Source organism: Macaca fascicularis, chromosome 2, assembly GCF_037993035.2.
Source record: "Macaca fascicularis isolate 582-1 chromosome 2, T2T-MFA8v1.1".
NCBI classification, from domain to species: Eukaryota; Metazoa; Chordata; class Mammalia; order Primates; family Cercopithecidae; genus Macaca; species Macaca fascicularis.
The window spans coordinates 39,850,701-39,866,919 of record NC_088376.1 but is presented as its reverse complement, the minus strand read 5'-3'; the positions used below and the strand labels follow the sequence as shown (position 1 = coordinate 39,866,919).

General features: G+C 41.4%; 1 protein-coding gene across 8 annotated transcripts in view; it reads right to left on the bottom strand.

Moving 5' to 3' along the window:
- Nucleotides 1–1,610: 1,610 nt before the first annotated feature.
- Nucleotides 1,611–16,219, bottom strand: part of IL20RB (interleukin 20 receptor subunit beta) — a 43,367-nt gene continuing 28,758 nt past the window's right edge. For 4 of the 8 annotated variants that reach the window (XM_074031104.1, XM_065539971.2, XM_074031105.1 and 1 more), the window contains 2 exons: nt 15,502–15,608; nt 1,611–2,590 (listed from right to left, as the gene is read on the bottom strand). In XM_074031104.1, the coding sequence (XP_073887205.1) occupies nt 2,584–2,590; nt 15,502–15,608 (114 nt within the window). In that variant the 3' untranslated portion in view covers nt 1,611–2,583. The remainder of the gene's footprint in view (nt 2,591–15,501; nt 15,609–16,219) is intronic. The other 4 variants (XM_074031103.1, XM_074031107.1, XM_005545856.4 and 1 more) reach the window with 1 other exon arrangement.

Genomic DNA, 16,219 nt, shown 5'->3' with positions numbered 1-16,219 from the left:
ACCCCATTGGAGTGTAAGCCTCATGGAGCAGGGATTTTATTCACTGGACCCTGGCAGTTGCACCCTAAAGGCAGGACTAAGAAAGCTGGGCTTGATTCTGGGGGCTCAGTGGACTCTACTGCGTTGGGCTGCAAGAGACAGTCTTCACTGAAACAGCAGAAGCTGCTGTAGGCCGCTCCCAGATACTCATTCCCCCCAGCGCGCGCGCGCACACACACAAGTATTTCCCCAGTTCCTGCAGGACTCATTGAGAGGCTGTGAAAACAAAGCAAACCAATAGTGCTGAGCCTGAGCCCCTGGACTCGGTGACTGGGCATCTGGAGGGTTGGAGCTTCTAGAAAAAAAGAGTGTGGCAGGAAGTTGTGCCTTATGATGAGTGACCCGGCTCCTGGTTTGCCCAGAGGAGTCCTGGTTTACAGCTGTGGTCCTGCTGTAATAACTAATCACATTCCTTTTCACTCATGTAAGTGTCCAGGTGTAGGGATAGATGCATTGGAGGGGCAGGGAGGAGGCCTGGGGACTTGGGACAGAAGTGCTCCAGGGGAGAGGGAACAGCCAGCTGTAGAGGAGGCAGCCCCTCCACCATTGGGGGCTGGCAGGTCTGGTGCATGGCTGGGGCTCCATAAATGTATGTTCAGGGTAAGGGGAGACAACAGAAGAATCAAAATAAATTTCTGTGTACCTATAGATGCCAAAAAATGGATGGGCACTAGGACTAGTTGTGAGAGACTCAAGCAGAGGGAGGTCACGGTCCTTTCTCAGTTCTGGGCCTGGGCTGGGACAGAAGGATAGTGCCCCACCACCACCCCACCATAAGGGGGCAGGAAGAAAGAGGAGGGAGGGTGATGACTGGTATAGTAATAAGGTCTTTGTTTTTGCAAACTGAAAGTGTGTTTCCAGTTTGGGTCAAATATAAAATTAGCACACACACTCTAACAAACAACACACAGAAGCACACAAAATAATACAAAGGAAAAGAAGGAACAGGTCTTCAGCGATCTCATGCTCCTGGAGAGACCCCTCCAGGTGGTGAAGGGCTGTGGGCTTCTGGGGAAACACCCCGTTGATGCAGTTAGACTGTCCCATCACTGGGCTGGCTGGAAAGGGCCCAGGAAGTAGGGGTGAAGATAAACCAACTCAGAGGCTCCAGAGCTTCAAGGGGGTTAGAAAGCGAAGCGCAGGCCCTGCCCATCAATCCCTTCACCCCTCAAGAAGTTTCCTCCCCTCATTCCTTCTCTGCGGTTGGCTCTTTCTTCACCTGGTGGGGAAAAGGGGTGGGGAGAGGCATCCAGAGGTAGGTCCTAAATGAGCAGACTAAGAGGGGCTGGGGATACCCTGAGGAAGCTGTCAAGGAAAAGAGGGTTCCCCAGGGATTTCCCATGGGGTGGGCCCTCCAGGAAAGGCCTAGAAGAACCCTGACCAGGTGAGGCTTATGCCAGCTGCCTCGGTTGGGGTTTTCATGCAGCCAGAGGCTGCCCCCAACCAGGCAGCCCTGGACTCTGGATTCCTGGGGCTGCTCCTCCCCTGTCCCCACCCCCACCCCCAGTCCTCTTGATCAAAGGTGTCCATTGGAGTCTCTCTGGACTTGAGGTTGACAATGTAACTAGAACTTTAAAGACCACTTTTGGCCAGGGTGGCCCCTTTTTATTTGCTAAATTCTGTACTTTAGCAACTCTACAGGAAAAAAGGAGCACAACAAACATGCACATGTTACTGACTTCTGCATTCTTGTCGCATTGCACACATACATTTCTCCTGCTGTCTGCAGTGTGCACACACTGTCAACACTTTACAGTAGTTCATGGATCCTCTGTGTTCATGCACATCCCATTTTCATTGCTGCTGTGACCTTCCTCCAGGTCACCTACTGTAGAGAGCTCACTGAGCCATTCCCCTCTGCACCGGCATTGGGCTTGAAGTGAACTCAACACCATTGCTCCCATGCTTCCTTTTCTCTCAAGGATTCTTCTGGGAAAGTGGGCTCTCCAAGCCACCCAGTGTGTAGAGTCCTTGATCATTCTTATCATACATTTATGTCCTGCTCTCCAAAAACACTGAATCAGTCAGACTTTAGAGTGTCACCAGTTTCCCTCTAGCCTTGCAAGTGCTGAGTGTATATATGTGTACGTGTGTATATAGAGAGAGACTCTGTGTCTGTGTGTTTAGCAGGTGTGTAGGTAATTCCCCCATTACAGATGAGAAAATTTAGGACCAAAGAGATAAAGTCACTTCTCCCAGGGTTGCTCAGCCAGCAAATGGCAGCCCCCAGTCTAGAGGTCACATCTCCTAAGTCCCAGTCAGTGTTCTGTTAGACAAACCACCCTGCCTCTGGTGGTTGCTTCTAGACTTGTAGACAACAGGCTCTTCCTACTTCTCTCATCCCTTGTCTGTGTCGGAAAACAGAAACACGACTTGTCCCCTCATGGTTTCCACGTCATGTAGACCAGTTTCTCGGCTTCACCTGGGCCCTTCCGCAAGCCTATGAGATCCAGGCCCTGAGGAGTTCCTCAGGAGACATCACAGCTGTGGCACAAGCATCCACCTCCTCCCTTCTGCAGCTGATTAACTTCTGGGGTGAATTGGTTATTTTCTGAAAAATAATTTTCATTGATATTCATTAAAGGATAGTAGTAGTAATAGTAAAGAATATTATTAAAAGTTTAACTATTTGATTAATTAATTTCCAAGAAGCAAAAACAAAAACCGAAAAACAATTTCAACCCCTAGATGAGGGGCTTCCAACAGCTGCTAAGATTATCTCCCAGTTCACTACCCCGCAGTTCCCTTGAAGCCCTGCTTGGTCAGAGTTCCTCATTCTAAGACCCTGCCCCACAAAAACCCAGAATGTAATTCTCGTTCTTAGAAAAAAATTTAAAGGGAGGTGCGATGGCTCACACCTGCCTTGGGAGGCTGAAACAGGCAGATCGCTTGAGCCCAGGGCTTAGAGACCAGCCTGGGCAACATAGCAAGGCTCCCTCTCCACAAAAAATAAACTGGCCAGGCATGGTGGCACATGTCTGTGGTCTCAGCTACTCATGAGGCTGGGACAGGAGGATCAGTTGAGCCTGGGAGGTCAAGGCTGCAGTAAGCGCTCATCACACCGCTGCACTCCAGCCTAGGTAACAGAGCAAGACCCTGTCTCAACAACAACAAAAACAACAACAACAAAACCCTAACCTTCTTCCAGCAGAGAGCTCTGAGAATTATGACCTGGTCTGAGATGCTTTATGAACAGCACCTAGCATGGTGCCCAGTACAGAGAGGATGTTCCATAAATGGGAGTCCCTTCCTTGCTCATATATCAGGTTCCCGCCATCTTCTCCCAGTGGCCCCAGGAGACAATCATTACTAGTTATAAACATGCAGACATCAACTTTTCAGGTGGACTCTCCCACCTATTACTCACCTGCTCACCTCTGCCAAAATCTCTAAGTTCTTCTACAGTTATCTCTCTTGGCCCTTCACCTCATCACTCCCAAGGGTACCACCTGGGCACAAATAGGCACAGTGGTTTCCTCCACCTCAGTTCCTCAGGAGGCATCAGCTTCATTGAGCCAGTCTCCCTTCATCCTTGTTGGCAAAATGGCAGCTATAGAGACTCACTCCTGGTGTCCATGGGCAAATGCCAACAGGAAGAGACAACGCACAAGCAGCGCTCACTAAGCAGGGGTGTTAGTGTGAAGGCCCTCGACTCGCTGCTGCCGGTGCAGTCAGATTCTCAGGACACTAACTCCCTACATCTGCAGTGGTCATACATGATTATTTTTTAAATTCCAGAACAGTGCTGTCTAATAGAAATATAATGTGAGCCACATATGCAATTTTTAAAATCTAGTAGCACATTTTAAAAGTAAAAAGAAACAGGTGGAACTAATTTTAATAATTTATTTAACAAATATATCCAAAATATTATCAATTTAACATGTCACTTAAAAAATGACTGAAATATTTTATAAACTTGTTTCATTCTGTCTTCAAAATCCATTCCATATTTTATATTTACAATACATCTCAATTTGGATGAGCCACATTTCTAGTGTCTAACAGTCACATGTGACTAGTGGCTACTATACTAGACAGTGCAGTTCTAGCACATTAAAGTAAAACAAACAGCATAATCTCAGAATTTTGGAAGGTGCAAAACTGTGGTCCCACAGTTTAGTACTAATTTTCAAGCAAAGCTCAGCATATTTTGTAAAACTGGAATCAGTTTTCAACATTTGAAAATGGAGAGATTTCTCATAAAAATCTAGGTTTCTGGGCTTCTCATTTAAAACTTGGAGATCTGGCAGCACTGGCTCACACTTCCTCTTGGTAGCAACCTGCTGTCACTGAGAAGATGAAACATATTTGCCATGATCCCCATCCCCCTCCCTCTTGAGTTACATTCATTACACTACAAGTTCTTTCCTTTTTTTTTTTTTTCTTCTTTCCAGTGCCTGTGTGGACTCAGAGGCATGTGAGTTCACACAAACTCCACTTTCTATGAAGCATGCAAGGTCATACTTGGATGGGTCATTGAAGAATTACTAATTTGGGGCCATCTTTATGCTTGCTACCTACATTACAGCAGAATGTGACAGCAAGAAGAGAAAGAATAAAGTGAGTCACAGAAAGGAAACGGAGACCCTTTAGCACCAAAGCACCCATTCCCATGAAGCAATTATGGATGAAAGACAAAGAAAATAAATTATATTTTTAAACAGAGAATATATACTGGGCAGAATTAATATAATTTTCCTTGCATATATAGTTTTTCTTTAGATTGTTACTTGGTGGGGTAGCATTCCAAGATGGCTGAATAGGAACACTATGGTCAGCAGCCCCCAGCGTGATCAACACAGAAGATGGGTGATTTCTGCATTTCCAACTGAGGTACCTGGTTCATCTCATTGGGACTGGCTGGACAGTGGGAGCAGCCCACAGAGAGCGAGCTGAAGCAGGGCAGGGCATTGCCTCACTGGGAAACACAAGGGATTGTGGGATTTCCCTTTCCTAGCCAAGGAAAGGCGTGACAGACTACCTGGAAAAATGGGGCACTCCCGCCCAAATACCGCACTTTTCCCAAGGTCTTAGCAACCAGCAGACAAGATGATTCTCTCCTGTGCCTGGCTCGGCAGGTCTCATGCCCCGGGAGCCTTGCTCACTGCTAGCACAGCAGTCTGAGATCAATCTGTGAGGTGGCAGCCTGGCTGGGGGAGAAGCGTCTGTCATTGCTGAGGCTTGAGTAGGTAAACAGAGCCAGGAAGCTCGAACTGGGCGGAGCCCACCACAGCTCAACAATGCCTACTGCTTCTAGACCCCACCTCTGTGGGCAGGGCATAGCTGAACAAAAGGCAGCAGACAACTTCTGCAGATGTGAAGAGAGCAGTTGTTCTCCCAGCACGGCATTTGAGCTCTGAAAACGGACAGACCGCCTCCTCAAGTAGGTCCCTGACCCCTGTGTAGCCTAACTGGGAGACACCTCCCAGTAGGGGCCGACAGACACCTCATATAGGCAGCTGCCTCTCTGGGATAAAGCTTCCAGAGGAAGGATCAGGAAGCAATATTTGCTGTTCAGTAATATTTGCTGTTCTACAGCCTGACACCCAGGCAAATGGTCTGGAGTGGACCTCCAGCCAACTCCAACAGACCTGCAGCTAAGGGACCTGACTGTTAGAAGGAAAACTAACAAACAAAAAGGAATAGAATCAACATCAACAAAAAGATCATCTACAGCAAAACCCCATCTGTAGGTCACCAACATCAAAGACCAAAGGTAGATATAACCACAAAGATGGGGAGAAACCAGAGCAGAAAAGCTGAAAATTTAAAAAATCAGAGCACCTCTTCTCCTCCAAAGGATCACAGCTCCTTGGCAGCAATGTTATAAAGCTGCATGGAGAATGACTTTGACGAGTTGACAGAAGTAGGCTTCAGAAGGTCAGTAATAACAAACTTCTCCAAGCTAAAGGAGGATGTTGAAACCCATCGCAAGGAAGCTAAAAGCCTTGAAAAAAGATTAGACGAATGCTAACTAGAATAAACAGTGTAGAGAAGACCTTAAATGACCTGATGGAGTTGAAAACCATGGCACAAGAATTTTGTGACACGTGCACAAGCTTCAATAGCCAATCAGATTAAGTGGAAGAAAGGGTATCAGTGATTGAAGATCAAATTAATGAAATAAAGCAAGAAGACAAGGTTAGAGAAAAAAGAGTAAAAGTAAAAGAACAAAGCCTCCAAGAAATATGGGACTATGTGAAAATACCAAATTTACATTTGATTGGTGTACTGAAAGTGATGGGGAGAATGGAGCCAAGTTGGAAAACACTCTTCAGGGTATTATCTGAGAGAACTTCCCCAATATAGCAAAGCAGGCCAACATTCAAATTCAGAAAATACAGAGAACACCACAAAGATATTCCTCGAGAAGAGCAACCCCAAGACACATAATTGTCAGATTCACAAAGGTAGAAATACAGGAAAAAATGTGAAGGGCAGCCAGAGAGAAAGGTCGGGTTACCTACAAAGGGAAACTCATCAGATTAATAGCAGATCTCTTGGCAGAAACCCTGCAAGCCAGAAGAGAGTGGAGGCCAATATTCAACATTCTTAAAGAAAACAATTTTCAATCCGGAATTTCATATCCAGCCAAACTAAGCTTCATAAGTGAAGGAGAAATAAAATCCTTTACAGACAAGAAAATGCTGAGAGATTTTGTCACCACCAGGCCTGCCTTACAAGAGCTCCTGAAGGAAGCACTAAGCATGGAAAGAAACAACTGGTACCAGCCACTGCAAAAACATGCCAAATAGCAAAGACCATCGATGCTAGGAAGAAACTGCATCAACTAATGGGCATAATAACCAGCTAACGTCATAATGACAGGATCAAATTCATACATAACAATATTAACCTTAAAGGTAAATGGGCTAAATGCCCCAATTAAAAGACACAGATTGACAAATTGGATAGAGTCAAGACCCATCAGTGTGCTGTATCCAGGAGATCCATCTGACGTGCAAAGACGCACGTAGGCTCAAAATAAAGGGAAGGAGGAAGATCTACCAAGCAAATGGAAAGCAAAAAAAAAAAAAAAGCAGCAGTGGTTACAATCCTAGTCTCTGATAAAACAGACTTTAAACCAACAAAGATCAAAAGAGACAAAGAAAGGCATTACATAATGGTAAAGGAATCAATTCAACAAGAAGAGTTAACGATCCTAAATATGTATGCACCCAATACAGGAGCACCCAGATTCATAAAGCAAGTCCTTAGAGACTTACAAAGAGACTTAAGACTCTCCCACAATAATAATGGGAGACTTTAACACCCCACTGTCAATATTAGACAGATCAACGAGACAGAAGGTTAACAAGGATATCCAGGACCTGAACTCAGCTCTGCAACAAGCAGACCTAATAGACATCTACAGAACTCTCCACCCCAAATCAGTAGAATACACATTCTTCTCAACACCACATCGCATTTATTCTAAAATTGACCACATAATTGGAAGTAAAGCACTCCTCAGCAAATGTAAAAGAACAGAAATCACAACAAACTGTCTCTCAGACCACAGTGCAATCAAATTAGAACTCAGGATTAAGAAACTCACTCAAAACCGCTTAACTACATGGAAACTGAACAACTTGCTCCTGAATGACTACTGGGTAAATAACGAAATGAAAGCAGAAATAAAGATGTTCTTTGAAACCAATGAGAACAAAGACCTCACGTACCAGAATCTCTGGGACACATTTAAAGCAGTGTGTAGAGGGAAATGTATAACACTAAATGCCCACAAGAGAAAAACAGGAAAGATCTAAAATTGACACCCTAACATCACAATTAAAAGAACTAGAGAAGCAAGAACAAACACATTCAAAAGCTAGCAGAGGCAAGAAATAACTAAGACCAGAGCAGAACTGAAAGAGATAGGCACACAAAAAACCCTTCAAAAAATAAATGAATCCAGGAGCTGGTTTTTTGAAAAGATCAACAAAATTGATAGACTGCTAGCAAGACTAACAAAGAAGAAAAGAGAGAAGAATCAAATAGACACAATAAAAAATGATAAAGGGGATATCACCACCAATCCCACAGAAATACAAACTACCATCAGAGAAAACTATAAACACCTGTACGCAAATAAACTAGGAAATCTAGAAGAAATGGATAAATTCCTGGACACATACGCCCTCTCAAGACTAAACCAGGAAGAAGTTCAATCTCTGAATACACCAATAACAGGCTCTGAAATTGAGGCAATAATTAATAGCCTACAAACCAAAAAAAGTCCAGGACCAGATGGATTCACAGCTGAATTCTACCAGAGGCACAAAGAGGAGATGGTACCTTTCCTTCTGAAACTATTCCAATCAATAGAAAAAGAGGAAATTCTTCCCTAACTCATTTTATGAGGCCAGCATCATCCTGATACCAAAGCCTTGCAGAGACACAACAAAAAAAGAGAATTTTAAACCAATATCCCTGATGAACATCAATGCGAAAATCCTCAGTAAAATACTGGCAAACCGAATCCAGCAGCACATCAAAAAGCTTATCCACCACAATCAACTCGGCTTCATCCCTGGCTATGCAGGGCTGGTTCAACATACGCAAATCAATAAATGTAATCCAGCATATAAACAGAACCAAAGACAAAAACCACATGATTATCTCAATAGATGCAGAAAAGGCCCTCGACAAAATTCAACAGTCCTTCATGCTAAAAACTCTCAATAAACTAGGTATTGACGGAACGTATCTCAAAATAATAAGAGCTATTTATGACAAACCCACAGCCGATATAATACTGAGTGGGCAAAAACTGGAAGCATTCTGTTTGAAAACCGGCACAAGACAAGGATGCCCTCTCTCATCACTCCTATTCAACATAGTGTTGGAAGTTCTGGCCAGGGCAATCAGACAAGAGAAAGAAATAAAGGGTATTTGATTAGGAAATGAGGAAGTCAAATTGTCCCTCTTTGCAGATGACATGATTGTATATTTAGAAAACCCCATCATCTTGGTCCAAAATCTCCTGAAGCTGATAAGCAACTTAAGCAAAGTCTCAGGATACAAAATCAATGTGCAATAATCACAAGCATTCCTATACACCAATAACAGACAAACAGAGAGCCAAATCATAGTGAACTCCCATTCACAATTGCTACAAAGAGAATAAAATACCTAGGAATCCAACTTACAAGGGATGTGAAGGACCTCTGCAAGGAGAACTACAAACCACTGCTCAATGAAATAAAAGAGGACACAAACAAATGGAAGAATATTCCATGCTCATGGATAGGAAGAATCAATATTGTGAAAATGGCCATACTGTCAAAAGTAATTTATAGATTCAATGCCATCGCTATCAAGCTACCAATGACTTTCTTCATAGAATTGGGAAAAACTACTTTAAAATTCATATGGAACCAAAAAAGACCCCGCATTGCCAAGACAATCCTAAGCCAAAAGAACAAAGCTGGAGGCATCACACTGCCTGACTTCAAACTAGTCTTCAAACAAGTCTACAGTAGCCAAAACAGCATGGTACTGGTACCAAAACAGATATATAGGCCAATGGAACAGAACAGAGCCCTCAGAAATAACACCACACATCTACAACCATCTGATCTTTGACAAAACTGACAAAAACAAGAATTGGGAAAGGATTCCCTATTTAATAAATGGTGCTGGGAAAACTGGCTAGCCATATGTAGAAAGCTGAAACTGGATCCCTTCCTTACACCTGATACAAAAATTAATTCAAGATGGATTAAAGACTTAAATGTTAGACCTAAAACCATAAAAATCCTAGAAGAAAACCTAGGCAATACCATTCAGGACATAGGCATGGGCTAGGACTTCATGACTAAAACACCAAAAGCAAAGGCAACAAAAGTCAAAATAGATAAATGGGATCTAATTAACCTAAAGAGTTTCTGCACAGCAAAAGAAACTACCATCAGAGTGAACAGGCAACCTACAGAATGGGAGAAAATTTTTGCAATCTACCCATCTGACAAAGGACTAATATCCAGAGTCTACAAAGAACTCAAACAAATTTACAAGTAAAAAGCAAACAACCCCATCAAAAAGTGAGCAAAGGATATGAACAGAAACTTCTCAAAAGAAAACATTCATGCAGCCAACAGACACATGAAGAAAATGCTCATCATCACTGGTCATCAGAGAAATGCAAACCAAAATCACAATGAGATACCATCTCACGCCAGTTAGAATGGCAATCATTAAAAAGTCAGGAAACAACAGATGCTAGAGAGGATATGGAGAAATAGGAATGCTTTTATACTGTTGGTGGGAGTGTAAATTAGTTCAACTATTGTGGAAGACAGTGTGGCGATTCCTCAAGGATCTAGAATTACAATTACCATTTGACCCAGCAATCCCATTACCTGGTATATACCCAAAGGATTATTAATCATGCTGCTGTAAAGACACATGCACAGGTATGTTTATTGTGCCACTATTCACAATAGCAAAGACTTGGAACCAACCCAAATATCCATCAACATATATACCATGGAATACTATGCAGCCATAAAAAAAGGATGAATTCATGTCCTTTGGAGGGACATGGATGAAGCTGGAAATCATCATTCTCAGCAAACTATCGCAAGGACAGAAAACCAAACACCACATGTTCTCACTCATAGGTGGGAACTGAACAATGAGATCACTTGGACACAGTGTGGGGAACATCACATACTGGGGGGGCCTGTTGGGGGGTGGGCTTAGGGGAGGGATAGCATTAGGAGAAATACCTAATGTAAATGATGAGTTGATGGGTGCAGCAAACCAACATGGCACATGTATACCTATGTAACAAACCTGCAGGTTGTATACATGTACCCTAGAACTTAAAGTATAATAATAATTTTAAAAAAGATTGTTACTTGGTGATATACACTTTAATGGAAAAAATTCTTAATGTCATATTTCAGAGTGCAACCATCACCTACTATAAAATTTTAGACATAGACATGAAATGTTTCATCTTTACAGATAAATTAAACACAAACTCAGTGGACCCTTTTGAAGAATTGTCAAGGATTTCTGATTGGTAATTTTCCATGGTTTAGTTGGAAAGATGAGTCGACTTTGCAAGGATGGCTAGATATCACTTTTTAATAGTTTGGAGTATTATCTGTAAGTAACAGAAATGTAGAAATGCAGCTAGGCTATGCTAAAGTCATAGCGGAGAGAGGGGAGGTGGCAGTATTGATTCACAGCTCAAGAATGTGTGTGGGATTCAATGGACATTAGTGATCTGCTTCTCACACGGCACTGTGGGGAAATGCATAGACTCAGATAATTTGCCCACTTTAAAAATCTTGGCGTGAAATAAGAATAAAAGTTAAAAGCCTTACGGAAGGGAATGTCTGTAGGAACAGACATCAGAATGATGTAGGAAGAATGGTAACAGAGAACAGGGAAGCAAAAGGTAGTCAAGGGTAGTGACATCTATCTGCCATGGATGAAATTGGTCATACTGTCATAGAGTCTTCCAGTGTCTGGTTTCATCTAAGCTATTTCGTTTTCTCCAAAAGCTGATTTTAGGGTGTGGCTCGTGATGCATCTGGATTCCTAGGAGATCTTACCAGTTGAAGACTCTTCTTGTGTACCTCAAATCCTATAAGTTATTAACCCTTTACATGGTTCTTTCCCTGTCTCTTTACCCTGTTCCTCACTAACAAGGCACTGGGTCTTGGGAAGATCTTCATTCCCCTGATCTTGAGGTAGAGAGAAAAACTCTTCTGGCCCCCTGATAGAACTAGAAGAGAAAACATAAGAGAGAGTGTTAAGAGTGTAGTTGCCTGTAAGAATAAGCATGGACAGCAGAGTTCAGAGAGAAATCACAACAGAAAACCACCTGGTGGAGCCCAGCTGAGGAAGGCTGAGGAAGGCTGAGCTTTTTACCGTGTATGAGAAAGAAGAGCTATTGATATGCCTCATCCAGAAATGCTCCCTACCATTACCATCACTTTGGATTAGGTCAGGGAATTCCTCTTTTATTGCAGGTTTCTACTTCCACTTATGTCAGAGGAGTGCCAATCAGACCAACACTCCTCAGATAACAACTTTTAAAACTGACCCAAATGTTAAAAACAGATTCTTAAATCGTGGTAGAGCAACTGAAAGTTCATGCTTGGAAGAAGGGAATGTCACTGGGTGAGTTTCCCATTTTTCACAGCTCCTTGCCTAAAGGCAGGTCCCACTTGGTGCCATAAAAAGTCTTACTGTTTTTGAAAAGCCAAAAAACAGAGATTGGTGCAAACACAGAAGTTAGAAAGTAAGAGGAAAAATCCCAAAAAGGAGAGAGCCAGAAAAGGGGAGCTATAATTCTGTACATAAATTCTGCCCAAATATCTGATTTATCTTCGAACTGTGTGAGGTGCAGGTGTGGGGAAAGCTCCTACCAGTCTGTCTAAGGCTAAACAGTCTAATAGATATCAACTGCCTAATAGATATCAACTGCCTACTGCATAGGAGACCAAAGTTGAGTCTGTCTTCCAAACTAACTGCTTACTAAAGCAAATAAACAAACAAAAACAAAACAAAACAAAAAAAACAATAGTTTTCAGAGGAACATGACAGAATCCAAAATCTCTGTAACATATTTTTGGCAGTATCCAGACTATAATCCAAAATCACTAGACATACAAAATATAGGAAAATGTGACCTATACCAAATACAAAACAATCAATAAAGGCCAACCTTGACATGACCCACCTAGTGAAATTAACAAAGATTTTAAAGTAAAGCAGACAAAGGTATTATAATGATGCTCAAAGACAGAAGAAAATAGTCTCATAATAAATGACCAAATAGAAAATCTCAGCAGAGAATATATACTATAAAAAGGAAACAAATGGAAATTCTAGAATTGAAAAATACAATAACTGAAATTTAAATACAAAATTCACTAGACGTGCCTAAAATCAGACTGGTGATAACAGAAGAGTCAGGGAACAAGAAGATAGGTTAATAAAATTATTCAATCTGAAGAATAAAGAAGAGGAAAAGAAGTTTTTTATAAAAACAAATGGAGCCTCAGGGATCTATGGAGACAATATCTGAAGGTCTAATATAAATAAGATTGGACTCACAGAAGGAGAGAAGAGAATGAGAAAAAAAGAAAACTTGAAGAAATATGGGCTGGGAGCAGTGGTTCATGTCTATTAAGCTCAACACTTTGGGAGGCCAAGGCAGTAGGATATAACTTAAGCCCAGGAGATCCAGACGAGCCTGGGCAACATACAGAGAACCCCATTGTTACAAAAAATAAAATAATTAGCTGTGGCCAGGCGCAGTGGCTCATGCCTATAATCCCAGCACTTTGGGAGGCCAAAGTGGGAGGATTGCTTGAGCCCAGGAGTTCAAGACCAACCTGGACAACATAGCAAGACCCTGTCTCTACAAAAAAATTAAAAATTAGCTGGTTGCTCTGTCACATGCCTGTAGTCCAAACTACTCAAGAGGCTGAAGTGGGAGGATCACTTGAACCCAGAAGGTCAAGGCTGCAGTGAGCCATGATCACGCCACTGCACTCCAGCCTGAGTGGCAGAATGAGGCCCTGTCTCTAAAAAAACAAAAAGAAAAAAAAAATGGCTGACATTTTTCCAAATTGTAGCTTAAAAATATACACATTTACAGATTCAAGAAGCTCAATATACTATAAGCAAGATAAATATAATGCAAACCCCATCTAGGCATGTTATAATTTAACCGGTGAAAACCAATGGTAATTTAAAATCAGCAAGAGAAAGAGAACCTATTCACATAGGGGAATGATGTTAAAAAAATCATGGCTATTTACTTATCAGAAACAATGTAAGCTAGAAGACAATTAAACAACACTTTTAAAGTAGTTAGAGCTGGGTGCAGTGGCTCTCGCACATGTCATCCCAGCACTTTGGGAGGCCGAGAAAGAGGATTGTTTAAGCCCAGGAGTTCCAGACTAGCCTGGGCAACATAGCAAGATGCCATCTCTATTAAAATAAAATGTTATTACTTTTGAAATATTATAATTAATATTTAAAATAAAAATATAGTAAGAAAAAATTGTCAACCAAGAATCCAGCAAAAATATCCTTCAAGAATGAAAGCAAAATAAAGACATTTTCAGATAAAAGAAATCTAAGAGAATTTGTCACTAGCAGATCTACATTACTAAACCTATGACAGAAAAAAGACAAGAAGTTTTATAAAATGACAGGAAGCCCATACCAGATGGAAATGCAGATCTCAGAAAAGAGGAGAGAGTTCCAGAAATGGTAAATATGTGGGTAAATATAAAAGATTATTTTAAATACCTTAAAAATATATATGACTATGTAAAGCAAAAATTATTCCAACGTTCTTCCAAGATTCTCACATTTCATGTGAAATGATATAATATTAATTCTAAGTAGACTGTGAAAAGTTAAGAATATGTATATTGTAACTCCTAGGACAACCATGAAAAAGTAATGTGAAGAAGAATAACTAAAAAGCCACTAAAGTGAAATTCAAAAAAAAATTTTTAATTAACCCAAAAAGAGGCAGAAAAAGAAGAACAGAAGGGGGGAAAAAAACAGAAAATAAAATCATAGACCTAAAGTCAACCATATCAACCATTAGATTAAATTTAATGGAGGCTGGGCTCAGTGGCTCACACCTGTAATCCCAACACTTTGGGAGGCCAAGGCGGGTGGATCACCTGAGGTCAGGAACTCAAGACCAACCTGACCAATATGGTGAAATCTCGTCTCTACTAAAATACAAAAATTAGCCAGGTGTGGTGGCGTGCACCTGTAGTCCCAGCTACTCGGGAGGCTGAGACAGGAGAATTCCTTAAACCCGGGAGGCAGAGGTTGCAGTGAGCCAAGATCATGCCACTGTACTCCAGCCTGGGTGACAGAGCGGGACTCCGTCTCAAAAAAAAAAAAAAAAAAAAAAAAAAAAAAAAAAAAAAAAAAAAAAGTTAGTGGACTAAAAATACCAGTTTAAAGGCAGAGGTTATCAGAATGGATTTATACCAAAAAATAATAATAGAAAAGAATGACTATATGCTGTCTATAAGAGACACACCTTAAATATAAATATACAGCTAGATTTAAAGTAAAAATATGTTTAAAAAAAAAAAAAAAGGATATACTGATATCACACTAAGAAATATTACCAGAGGTAAAGAAGAGCATATCATAATGATAAAAGACTCCATTACTTGGGAAATCATAACAAAATTTGAATACACTTAAATGTCAAAATGTGAATACACTTAAAACAGAGCCTCAAAATACATTAAGGAAAATTTGACATAAAGAGAGAAACAGACCAGGTGTGATGAATCACGCCTGTAATTCCAACACTTTGAGAAGCCAAGGTGGGTGGATCACAAGGTCAGGAGTTCGAGACCAGCCTGGCCAACATGGTGAAACTCCTGTCTCCATTAAAAATACAAAAATTTGCTGGGTGTGGTGGCAGGCGTTTGTAATCCCACTTACTCAGGAGGCTGAGGCAGGAGAATTGCTTGAACTCCGGAGGCAGAGGTTGCAGTAAGCCAAGATTGCGCCACTGCACTCCAGCCTGGGCGACAACAGTGAAACTCCATCTCGGGAAAAAAAAAAAAAAAAAGAGAGAGAGAGAAGAGAGAGAGAGAAAGACACGCCCGCACTCATAGTGGCATTTTGATATACTACTCTCGATATTAAAACAACTGTACAAAAGAAAAAAAAGACAAAGATGATCTGAACAATACCATGAAACTTTTTGACCTAATCGATATTTATAAAATACTTCCCCAATAACTACAGAATACATATCCTTTCATTCTTCAAGATACTTTGAGACCCTCATGTTCTTGCTGAAGGGTAATAAAGGCCCACTCTCTTTCCCGGGGTTTGATATATCCCATTGCCTTTATGCATAGCAGTAAGTCATTCAGTGATTCAGAGAAGGATGGAGGGGGAACTGATAAAAAGGACACTGCCAAGCTTTATGACAAGAAATGATTCAATAAATATAAAGCCTTCGAACAGTATCTGGCACTTAGCTCTGTTGTTATGACTACCCAGAAGTATGGGAGAGAAGGGAGATCTGGCATTAGGATAACAGAGTGGAGGGGTGTCCTGAAAACTGATTTATAGTGAGAATTATTCCTCCTGTGTAGGGCGAGAAAGCAGGGCCTCAGAGATGTCACGAGGATGACTCCTTTCAGAAACA